The 12819-nt window shown below is 42.5% G+C and overlaps 1 protein-coding gene across 3 annotated transcripts in view; it reads right to left on the reverse strand.

Moving 5' to 3' along the window:
- The window catches only part of MICU1 (mitochondrial calcium uptake 1), a 111020-nt gene that overhangs the window by 42146 nt on the left and 56055 nt on the right, over positions 1-12819 (reverse strand). For all 3 annotated transcript variants that reach the window (XM_082486485.1, XM_082486486.1, XM_082486487.1), the window contains exons 7-8: positions 12328-12393; positions 10987-11101 (exon numbers count right to left, since the gene is read on the reverse strand). In XM_082486485.1, coding sequence (XP_082342611.1) covers positions 10987-11101; positions 12328-12393 — 181 coding nt within the window. The remainder of the gene's footprint in view (positions 1-10986; positions 11102-12327; positions 12394-12819) is intronic.

Below are 12819 nucleotides of genomic sequence, written 5' to 3' on the forward strand. Positions count from 1 at the left end.
CAGTTCTTGTCTCACCATGCAAATTTAAACAAATCATTACCAACTCTGTCTCAGTCCAGTTATGAGATTGAGATAACACATGAGCTGGAGCTCACCAGCTGAGACGCACCCGAGACAGCCTGGTTCCTTATTTTTCATTGCATTTAGTCTATGTTGTCATGGTTTATTTAGCCAGAACTCTGCAAAAGCATCGCTTCACAGCCACCCATCACAGCAAAACCACGCTCTTTCCCCTGTATCCCACCAAAGAATTTCAGTACGTTTCCATTTTGGGTTCTGCAACACATCACCATTTAAAGCTATGACATAGTGCCACAATTTTTTTCTAAATTAAGGTAATATATGAAAATTGATCTTGCTCTGCTACTTTCAAATACATAGCACCTTCAGGAATTTTGGTGTTTGCTGGGATTTCTAAGGAATCCTCTAGGCTATAACTAGCCCTTAGCTTCTTAAGTGTTCAATTAAAACTTAGCCCCTTATTTTGTTCTGAATATGGCTCTTCCCTACCTAAATCTGGCAGCGGGATGTGGACCACTGGTAAGGCTGATCCTCCTTTAACCTCATCTGTTGCAATCAACTTTTAATATTTCTTGCTCAAAAAGTAACCAGTTTCTGCAAGCGGCATTCTGGGTTAAGGCATCTACCAGATGGGGGTGGGAGGGTAAGCACAAAGAGGAACCACTCAAACAAAAAGAAATTAATATGGAATTAACAGAACTGGATTTTGTACATTAGTTACAGCTTCGATTTAGGGCCAGGAGACTTTTACATCGTGTTTTTCCCTTGCTATAATAAACTGTAGCACTCTATCACTAAAAGATTCAGAAAACATGTTAATGAGAGCACTTTTTCCAATCACTTTGTGCCTCAAACAGATGTATAACAACATTAAACTCGACGGCAGGAACGGCCTGTCACTACCCACCTGATATATACAGCGCATTCAGCCCCGCCGTTATCATCTCCGGTTTTCCAATTTCCTCGCGCCGATTATTCAGGCTTTACATTCCAAACACCACGTGCATAAGCGATGGCTCCTATCACCACGGCAATCGCCAGCAGCACGTGGTGGGTTATTTCATACCCATCCCTGCAGCGGAAGCCGTGCTTCCACGCAGCTTCTCTGCCCTGCCTGCTGGGATAGAGAGACCTTTGCTCTCCGTCCCTCAGCGTTTCAGCGTTAGCAGAGATGTACTCAGGTGGACCGGCCGTCCCCAACGCCAACTTCATAATCTCTTCAACGATACAATCTAATTGAAGGGATTTATACATAAAGCCTCCTCTGTATCCAACTGTCATTTCCAGTGATTAATTCTCCATCTCCTTGAGAGCAACAATATTGAGCACCTTCTAACTCCCCTCTTAATGTTTAAATAACACATCCAATTTTATACGCTTTAACTGCAAGTACTGCACAAAAGCCCGGATGCAATTACTTATTAGCCCCAAAATCCAGCGCTGCATGGAAAGAGTTGTTTCCTCTTGAGGAAGAGGAGGAATATACAAAACTCTAGTTACAAGATACTAGAAAAAGAGCAATTTACACATCTCGTCTTTCTTCCCCCATCCTCTGTGCCAGGGTACAGCGGTGTATATCCTGAGATTGGAAAATGTGTTAAAAATTGGTGTTTGGGGTGGATTTTTTCCCCCTTTTCCTTAAGGAAACTTATAGTACTCTGTCCCATTCGCGCAGCCACAGGGTGAACAGAGGAAGCATGGTACTTCACTTACCCCTCAACAAAGGCCGTTTCCTTCCTTTCCCTCCTCTAAATACCACATCTTCAAGAGCAGTTCATCAAAGCCCCAGAGGAGAACATCACTTGCAAAATTAAAACGAACAGCTCAGCATCAAAAATCTGCAGGGTCAGTATTTTCTAAGGACAGGGAAGGAAAGTGGCTTTAAATTGGCAAATTTAATTACTTCATTCCTTTAGCTAATATAAGCGACACAGCCCGTTTCTTCCTCTGATCTGCATATCTAACTCCAATTACTTGTAACGACACTTAAGTCCAACAAATGTGAATCGGAGCCAGGGAAACCAGAGGGCACTGAAGACAATTAGCTCATCCTGCTTCTGCTCAGGAAGAAATGTTCATTAAGATGTATGTCTCTGATCTCCGGCAGCCTGAATTTATTGGTCCCGAGTGAGATGATTTCTGCCTCTCCTCTTGGGCGTGATGTTTCTGACCAGGATTTATTGGGGAAGCGTCATTCCGACGGCAGCTAATCCCCCCCCTTGCCCACCCTGCCCCATTACTCATGGTTACATCAACCTGTACAACCTCCATTTTTCTTCTTCCTCTTGTACTTAGACCTTTCAGAAACTTGCAGACCATAACAGCAGTAGATACTGGTTTGCCTAGCTAAACTTAGCCCTTCCCTCCCCACTTTTATTCTGCACCTCAATTTTACCATTCTCACCTGCAGCTTCTCTAAATTTCCCCACTGCCTCCTTAATTAAGATGCATCAAACGGAACGCAATATTCCTCCTGCAATAGTTATCAAAACCATTTAAAGGACTGTTTGCTTTCACTATGGTGCAATGCCTGTTTTTACAAGGGAAAACCACTTCTGGATTTCCCCCAAGCACTGAGCTGCTTTTCCAGCATGCTCTGATTTTACAAGCTACTTCCTCTCCATCCTTTTTGATGTTATTCAGAATCAAGATTTTTCATTGCAACTAATTTCCCCTGGGCAACGAGTCAGGAACCGGTCAGAGCAGCTGAGGTTTCTTTTCCAGCTTTATTTCTAGTCTTTAAGTATTCAGGAGGTTACAACAATTTCCTAATTGATTCCTCCAAATCATTAACACAAATGAAAACATGGTACTGGAGCCCACGCCAATACCAATTCATGAGTTACCCATTCCCTGCTTTGAGATACATGCAAATATATCTAGAAAGATCAGGTTGAAAATATTCTGTAGGTCCATAGCCCCACCAGCTCTACACACAAGTTGCTTTTTCAACTAACCTGGGAGTCAGTGCAACAGGCAATCAACATTTTTCTTGACTCGTCTGTTCAAATCAAGTATTTGGGAACAGAAAGGCATTAAGAAAACCAAAAGCCACACGCAGTAGTGTTACAAAGACGAGCAACCTCCACCAGACAAACAGATGACAAGCAGCAGCACTGACCACATTGGAAAACCCACCCAATCCATCAGTATCAGTTCCCCAGGGAACTTCTGAGGCATTAGCCGAGTTGATTAGGCATCTTTAAGCCAATTATGTCATTTTTAACCATTTTGAATTATTCAATGGGCTAATTTGCAGCACTCAATTGCTCTTTATTGCATTTTACTCTCACCAGAAGCAATGCATTCTGAAGGACAATAAATGCTCACTGATTAGAAGAGGCCACATTTTACTATTTTTGCGCTCATTTGATCTTCTCTTTCCCCCAAACTCAGTCCCCAAACACTTGGAGATACGTCTTTCCCTCTGACTGCTGTTGCAACTGATGCAGAACATGGCTACAGTCACAAAAACTGTCTGTAGAGCATCCATCTCAAGCGGAGGTACCGCATTTTAGGAAAACTATTTTGAACACACTTTTGGAAAATAAACATCGCTCCCTGCAGATGTAGTTGAAAATTTCTTTGTCTGAATTTAAACACAAAGCAGCTCAGGACTTCAGTATCCATCCCGAAGCCTAGTAACACCCCAAGCAACTCCAGTGTGGCACAACAGATCAAGAATTCAGCTGGGGAGTTACTTTAATAAAAATGAGTCCTTAGGAATTAAGTATCCCATGATTGCTTCTTCCCCATATATCTCAAAATTAAGAAAAATATATGCACAAATGCCATAGTACCCTGAAGCTGAAAAAAAAAACGGATCTTCATAATCCATCCAAAATTAACACAGTCCTTCTAAGGCAGAGACAGGTTTTCATCTAGAGAGATGGCTCTTCAAGCTTTGCAGCTTTAATATTTTTTCTTTCCCTTTTTTTCAGGCCACAACATTAAAAAAGCTTGCCTTACCCCTCCAGCCAAAGATTAATCAAGATTCCCCGCCCCCCCCTTAAGTTACATGAATCAGCATGATCATTATTCCACCTGACTCCGCACATCGGTATTTTAGCCAAAAAATTTTTCCTGTATGCGTTTGAATTGGAACATTTCTGTTTGAAGGAAAGAATTGGGATCATAGACGATCTCCCCTTTACTAGACCGGCGCCAGCAGCCCAGCACTGCTATCTAGTCCGTTGTAAGCGACTGCACTGGTAATAGGGAAGAGCTAGATGATGCACTGTCACATAATGCATCTCCAAACACCGTAACATTTTTTTTTTGTGTGAACAGAGTTACAGCCTTATAGGAAAGCAACTATCCATAGAATATAGATGGCTGAGCCCCAGCTGCAATAAATATGGGGGAAAAAACTCCAACAAACATTAAACTGTCCTAATGTTGCAGATATTTTCCTTTCAAATTATTCCATTATTTCAGAAAACATATCCACATCCCACCAACTTTTTTTTAATGTTACTCATTGAATAACAGGCAGCTAAACTAACATAGTCCACAGCGTGGAGACTGAGCCACAGTATCATCGGTTCTGATGGTAACATACCTTTAAGTAGCTAAGGGTTATTTCTTATCACAAGGAAGAATCAGAGTTACCTCTGAAATAATACAAATGCATCATTTTAAAACCTAAGTCTACAAATCCCACTAAAATACACACCAAAGCTTTAAAGCAGTCTAACACCCAGAAAATCAAGTTGTCATTTGATTTTCAAATTCCGGTTAATCTAACACTTCTTTCACAACTGGAAAACAGGTCTTTCATACCTGGTAGAAGTACACTATTTCTACTACTGGCACATGTTTGGGGTAGGTGTTATTTCCCAACAGCACAAGCCGGATCAAGCTGGCCAGACCATCACGCCTGGCTCACCAGTGCAGCTCCACACGGGGAGAAAGGGGGAGGAAGTGGCTGATAAAGAACCTGCTGTCATGTAAAGTAAAAATACCATCACTACTAATGGTAAGAAAAAGCCCTAAACAACCGAGACAAAGAGAAATGAAGGGTGGGGGTTTTTTTGCTCTAAATCTGTGGTGGAGGTTCACATGCCTGAACCCAGGCCCATGGATTCAAGCTCTACTTGAGCACCATCCTCCAAGGTTACCGAGCTGCACATGCCCACGTTGCCACCAACAGTTGGCAGGTAAAATCTCAAATAAACCGTCTTCTTGTACAGAAATGCATAGATTGGAGACGTGCATGAGGAACAGCTAAAGGATCTGGCACATGAACGGATGCTCCGATCCACCCTTGGGAAAGCTGTACCATGACAGTGGGCTACCTCCAGAAACAGACATTCATGCTGAGCAGGCAGTACGCTTTTCCTTGGAGTGATGTCCCAGATAATGCCATTTTTAATCCTTCTCCTACTTAATCAATTCTAAAGAAAAGATTAAAGAAGAAATGTTATTGCTGTTTCACTTTTCTATTTTGCTTGTTAGCTTGTGAACCAAAGAGACTGCATAATTTCAACACAAAATTCTGTATTTTGGTTTTAACGTCAATGACAAATGTACGTCTCGGTTGCAGAGATTTGAGAGAATGTGACAGCACCTCAGCTGAAGTACAAGACTTACCTTTCAACAGCTTCTCATCAGCTACCACATGACTCACAGACCACTGCTGGAAATCAAGATTCCCCTGTTAAATGCCTCTCCAAAGTAAGGACTTGGAAAGAAGCTGCGGAAATGGCATCTCCAGATGAAGGCCGTTAGAAGCTGTGCTCTCCAGGGAACCCCTGGAGAAAGAGGACACCCCAAATATCTGCACGTTTTTGGGACATTGCTATGAGCGACACAAAATTACTCTATTTCCTAATCTTACAGAAATTAACAGGAGTAAGTTTCTGGAACTTCCCAATCAGGCTAACAAGTGCTGCATGCAGAGTAGTCCTTCTCCGCTGCAAATTTCCTGTCCTCTGTGATACAGGAGGTTGGTGAAGATCCATCAACGCATTACCCCATGCAAATGCAAGGGACAGAGAGATGAACAGAGAAAGACCAAGTGAAGACTTGCAGGTGGAGAGGCCGGTAGAGCATCCCATGTCCTACTGTTGGTTTTCAAACTGGAGAGCTCAAGCTCTGCTTGGGAAGATCCCAAACTGCCCATTGCGAGGAATCCATCTGTTTCTGTCCTTCAGCATGGCTACCAGCCCATGGCAGAAGTGGGATGCTGAGCCAGAGAGCCCTTGGTCTGACATAAAGCAACTGGGCTTACGTTCGGAATTTGGGACATCCCTTGGGATCTCTGTGCTGCTCAGACACATCTTGGAAATCCCACACAGCAGCGATTGGGCCGGCAGAAAGGTACTGAAGACACCCTGCACCATACAGTGTGGATGAGACGGACCCATGTACATGCAGATAGGTAAACAGAGGGTCTTGAAAGTTCAGAACAAAGAAAATTAACACAAACAGGACCACAAACAAAAATATTCCTATAAATTCAAAGCAACCTTATATCCCCTTTTCCTGTAGGAACAAAGCCTATGGCACTTCGTGCTGCTTTGCAGGATTAGAACACCACCAGTTAAGACAACAGATCTCACTCGTGGCAGGGAAGAAGGCTGAAGACATTTGTGTCAGCCAGCAATACGTATTCAAAACAGCACAAACAGGCCCCGGAGATCACATCACCTGCGTGCAACATTGCAGGAGAACACGCCATGCCACCTCCATCACAGCGACCCACACAGCACTCAAGGGCCAGCCAGAAAATAATTTCCAGAGCTAGATGGTTTGGGATTTATTTCCTACACGGGGGGGAAAGGTGAATCTATCCTAAGCAAGAGGCCTCTTGCCAGCCAGTACCCATAAGGGTTGGCAGCATGCTGCGTTCTAGAAGGAACCCGCAGAGGATGGGAGAAGGAGCTGCAGGTCTGCTACAGGAGCCCTGGCAAGAGAGGAATTACTTTGGGTTGAGCCAATGCTATTTAACCCTCTGTATGGGAGGAATAAATCCAGACGCAGCGACAGTCCAATTACGGAAACAACACCGACTTATTCTTTACTGCCCAGCTCCCTTCAGTACCTGTTAATCAAGTAGGCATTAGCACGCGTGGACAACAGACCACATTTGCTCTGAAATTGCGGTCGTTGATGACGGAAAAGCTCTTTCTCTCCTTCCTCCACCTGTTTTGCAAGTCCAAAAGCAAAAACCTCTTTGGTTAGGGAAGCGATGTCTTTGCTTTCCTATTATATTTGAAGGACACAGGGGAAATCCCATCGGCATTTTGCTTATCACATATTTTGCTCATCTTTCTACCTCTGCCCCAAAACACAGGGAGCGGCTGAAGCGACCAAAACCATGAGGTATCCTCAAGGCCCCTCAGCTCTCACAGCCTTTAAGAGAAAGCTGACTTTCTGAAGCAGTTAAACGCTATTTTATTAGCTGTTTTTAAAAATACATTTTCACAGAAACACAGCAACCGATGAGAACAGACAGTGCTGGAGCGAGAAATCACTTGTAAATAAAATATGGTGACAGACTTCATTTTCTACGCAATATGCAAACAGCTTTCTGCAAGCAACATACAGATGAAGCCTCCAGCCCTCTCCCCTCCTCTCCATGCCCGGCAGCTGCCACGCGGTCCGTGTTTCAGAGAATACGACTGAAGTGAGCTTCAATAGCAAATAGAGAATTTGTATATTTAAACAGCTAATCAAAATTATAAAAGAATGCATACATTTTACTTGTTTTCTAATGTGTGATTAATATGTATTTTAACTGAACTATTCTAACTATAATTGCCAGACTAAATTATAGACAATTCTGACTGGGCTGCAGGTATTTTCTAGCAACTAGGACACGGCTATTTTTATGAAGGAACTCACTCGAACTCCCCTAACTCGCTCGAACTCCCCTAACTCGCTCGAACTCCCCTAACTCGCTCGAACTCCCCTAACTCGCTCGAACTCCCCTAACTCGCTCGAACTCCCCTAACTCGCTCGAACTCCCCTAACTCGCTCGAACTCCCCTAACTCGCTCGAACTCCCCTAACTCGCTCGAACTCCCTACAGCTTCCTCCAGGGGGGCAGTGGTGGGAGAGGTGATGGTCTCCTCTCTGGGGACCAGCGATAGGACAATAGGCAATGGAATGAAGCTGTGTCAGGGGAAGTTCAGACTGGATATTGGGAAAGAGTTCTTCACTGAGAGGGTGGTCAATCCCTGGAACAGGCTCCCCCAGCACCAAGCCTGTCAGCGTTTGAGGAGCATCTGGATGACACTCTTAGTCATATGGTTCAGTTTTAGGTAGTCCTGTGAGGAGCAGGGAGTTGGACTTGATGATCCTTATGGGTCCCTTCCAACTCAAGATATGCTATGATTCTAAGACAAATTAAATTAAACGCTTTGGGAAAATGCTCTCAAAGCCTGGTGGTGATTTCGGTAGAGCCAAGGAGATGGGCAGGAGCCATCTCAGCAGACCTGCTGGGCACGACCCTCCTGAGGAACTCAATAACAGGAAGCCCGTTGGGTTTCTTGTTTAAGGTTATCATTGATCAGGTTTGAGTTCAATAAGCCAGAGCAGACTACAACTGAACTCTTCCCATCATGTCTGAGCAGAGCCGAAAAGCACCTCTCCCACCCCTGGACTCAGTCTCACACTCCCCTTCTGATTATCCTGCTTTAATGCTCAATATGCCACCTTCCTTTCTCAATATTTAGTGGCTTTTAGCTATTTGATGTAATCTACAGCTCTCTTGTCCGGATACATGCTTAATGTTTGGGTTATTGAAGCAACACGGTGAGAAAACCAATATCGAACTGTCAGGTTTAAGATGTGCTTTCTTCATTCTGTTTTATTTATTTCCGAGGGAAAAAAGTAATCAGGAGCTACAGGATTCCTGCAAGGTAACGTTCACTAGTAGGAGAGTAAACCAGAGTGGCATAACAGTCTATTTTCTATCTAGCCACAGGGAAAGGTTTGTTTGGGAGTTGTATTTTTATAAAAGCAAATGCTTTAAAAATTAAACCAAAACTCTTCCTCTGGAGGATCACTGTTTGAAAGTAGGTCTAGAGACATTCCTCTATCTTCCACATCCATTCAGCAAACTCCCCAAATAGCTAAAAGTCAGCCTAAAACTCCCAGAACATCTTCCCCCCACCGTCCTCCTTCCATCCCCCTCCCCTTTTTTGAAAGCTCCTGCCTTGCCCACCCCTCACATCATTCCTCAACGCACAAAACACCTAATTCTGTCTCCTTTTGTTAGATTCCCCAGTAACTGTGAACATGTTTAAAAGCCCAAGAACAAGAGGAAGAAAACCCTTCCCTCCTGCACAGCCCTCCAAAATAAGGCTGGCTGCTACTCTAACACAAGGTGGTCCCTTTTCTTTTATTCTCACAACAAAGAAATTAAACCAAAGCAAGAAAAAATTCTCTTACTTCTGCCTGTAGAAGGACATGAAACAAATTAAATTTTGCACCCTGCGTACTTGATTAGGTTCACCACCAGCACAGCCATAAAGCCAAGGGCACGAGTGTTTTCTAAACCACATTCAGTAATGCGATACTATAGGTTTGTGAGTTTGTCGTCATCTGCGAAGACTGGGATTAAAAGCCCTCGTTACACAAGTAAAAATACCTTCGATAATTTCAGCACAGGCAAGACTAATGTAAGAAAGGAACAGCAAAAGTCTTAAGAGTCAGTTCTGAGACTCAGTCAAACAAAAAAGCAGGCTAAAGTCAAAACAAATTCCCTGGATCGAACTAGCTGCATCTCTCAGTGTTTGTTTTCATGACATGAAGGTCACATACACGTCTTCCCCCACCACGTCCATTTGACAACACACAAGACCTTGAACATTGCTTCTCCCCTGTAATAGATCCTCCGAAATGCCATGCTCAGTAAATGAAGAGCTGCCTCTTTCATTTGTCAATGTTACAGCATGCAACAACACAGGGAAAGAAAATAAAGCACCTGTTGCTTTTACAAAACATGACTGAATTACCCAGCTGACCCCCTGAGCAGCACAGAACAGGTAGCAATGGGGGTCTACATTAACCTGGGAAGCATCGAGCTCTAATTCCTGTAATCACATTATTAAGAAACAGATACTTACAAGGGTAGATGGCCAAGTTTTCTCTTTTTTTTTTAAGTCTGAAAATAAAACATCTCAAGTTCATTTGGACAGTGGCTTATTACCAATAAACCCACATTTTCTAATGGGGCTGAAAAATAACTGGAATTTCTGTTGACTTTCCTGTTTGTGATGCAGCACCTTCCGAGTGGCTACAGAAGGTCTGCAAATGAGGTTTTGAGCTTGCTTTCCCCATGAAGAAAGTCTAGAAATGCCGTTTGACATTACCAAAGGCTTCAGTTTCACTGTTTCTTGCCAACAAAGCAAACTTTTAAGTGCCAGCACTTCAAGTGCAGAAGACTTTGCTGGAACAGATTAGCAGATCACAGAAATATCACAAATGCAAGTCAAGTGCGGGAGGGTGAAAAGACAGAAGGTATCTAATGATACTTGTTGAAATGTAAACGGCTTAACTTCTCTCCTCATTGGATTACATCATGCACAGGCCTGAGCCTACCCAAGTGAAAATACAGCTGGAGGAGAAATTTTGAACAGTCTTGTAACCAGTGAAGAGCTGGAAAGCAATATTCATCCAAGCACAAGAATATCATATGAACACAGCTCAAGAACACATCTCCATTTACTGTTTTGAACAGCAGGTCAAATGACTCATTAAAAAGTTTGACACATTTTAAAATGAGAAATAGATCTTCAAAAGTCATCGATCTCTTAATCTTTCTGAACCGCTCGAAGCTAAGTCTAAACCAGATGAAGCAATAGCAATTATTCACTCAGCTCAAGTTTCAAGCAATCAAGAACTCCTTTTAGTGAAATGTATGTACACAACAATAGCAAACTCATTGCTTGTAAACCTTCACAATTTAAAAAAAACACTAATTGCAGAGAAAAAAAAAGCAGCCCGCCGTACTTACTGGAAAGGACTGTCGTGAGGAAGATGTAGTCGGAAAAAGAAATGAGTCCACATTCTCCAAGGGCATAAAATATGCTGTCTTCATCAGCAAACTTCTCTCGCTCCTGGGATAATTTCTATTTATTCATCCGACCCACACCCCAAAAAGAAAATAAAGCAATCGATTAAATAGGGAAACGGAAGGCTTTATTTGTATCCTTATCACCAACAAGCCATTCCACATACACACACCCCTACTATCTCTATTCAGTGGACCTTTTCCAGCCTTCAAATCTGTCAGAAATGCTCTGCAAAGATCAGTGCTTCCCCATCTCAAATGGGAGATAAGGAATGGCACAATATTAATTAGTTGGTTTAGCCTAGCTGAAATACAGTTAAATAAAATTACATCCATTTTGCTTAAAATTGTGTGAATCTTTGACCGATTAGCATTAGGAAAATCAGATTTTTTTAATGTAGGATTCCAAAAGGAAATTATTATATTTCACTAATAGCGTTTTAGTTATACTCTGTTGTAGCAGTAGCCAAGAAAGCATTATTTCACATGAATATAAATTATGATCCAAGTTATCAAAAAATGCGTAGTTATCAGAAGCACAGGATTCTCGAGTGTGTTTAGCAAGCTCACTAAGAGGACCGGGACTGATACCAATCTTAATCTCTCTCTCTCTTGCTCCAGTTCTTTTTCAACATCTTGTTTTAACAGAAAATACCACATGTGTTTTATCAGCTCATATCCCTTGCTAAGCTAAAAATCTGAGTCCCTTTGATCCACAGAACCTTCAAAGACTGAAAAGGATCCATAAAACTGTTAGGAAATCCACACTGGTGACCCATTTTAAGAACACAGCAGGAGGAGGCACACACACACACACAAAGGAAAAATGAAATTAATATAAAGGAGAGTAGGCGTGGATGAGGTTATTCCACAGAAACCAGGTCATGCAAGCACAGAAGCATGGTGAAAGCAAGGCTGAATTTAGGAACGGTTTTTAGGAAAAATAAACACCGACAAACACCACCACACGAGGGTCCAGCTACACAACTGTCCCCCACCGTTACCTCTGTCTAGCGGAGGTCCCATCATATACAAGATAAAGGAAAGAAAACTGGTTAACCAACAATAAAATAAGCAGGCAAAACATAACATCAAGTTGAACGGTTAGACTTGCAAAGAGCAAGAAAGTTTTTGAAGCAACCAGGTGGTTGCTTTGACTGGGCGCTGCTAAGAAGCCTAAGTAGACATCCCAGCAAGAGTTAGCATGTAGCCTCTCCGGGTCAGACCCATGGTCTGCAGCTGATGTCTCTCATCCACCTCAGGTTTTATTTTGAGAGAACTCACCATTGCATCTGACTGTAGAGTGGGGATGAGCTCAGCTAATAATTTAGATGAAAATTTAACCCGTATCTGGCTCGGAAACCACAAGAAAAGAGACAAAAATAATTATATAGATAAAAAAAAAAAAATACAGTATTCAGGGGAAAAAAGTTCAGCTCTATTGATCAAATAAAACTCTTCCCAGTAGCTGTCTTTACCATCTGGAGAACATCAGGAATTTAGTAAGAGGCAAATCACTAACAGCAAAAACACGCTAATGGCATTAATTTCATGCAAGATAACTGCTATTTCTGCTTATGGGATACCAGGTTGAAGTATCATTTACTGAAAAAAATGTTTTTGCTTCCCTTCCCATCGTGATGGATCCAAAGCAAAATTACACTGATGCTTACGTTAAGAGCAAATAAACAATGTCTGGTTTTCCTTTAAACTGAAGGCAGGATTTGTGGAGAAAGCAGTTTTCTGCAATTGCTGTCGGCGGCATTGCCAGCAGCA

The sequence above is a fragment of the Vanellus vanellus genome, assembly GCF_965231255.1.
Source record: "Vanellus vanellus genome assembly, chromosome: 7".
Lineage (NCBI taxonomy): Eukaryota > Metazoa > Chordata > Aves > Charadriiformes > Charadriidae > Vanellus > Vanellus vanellus.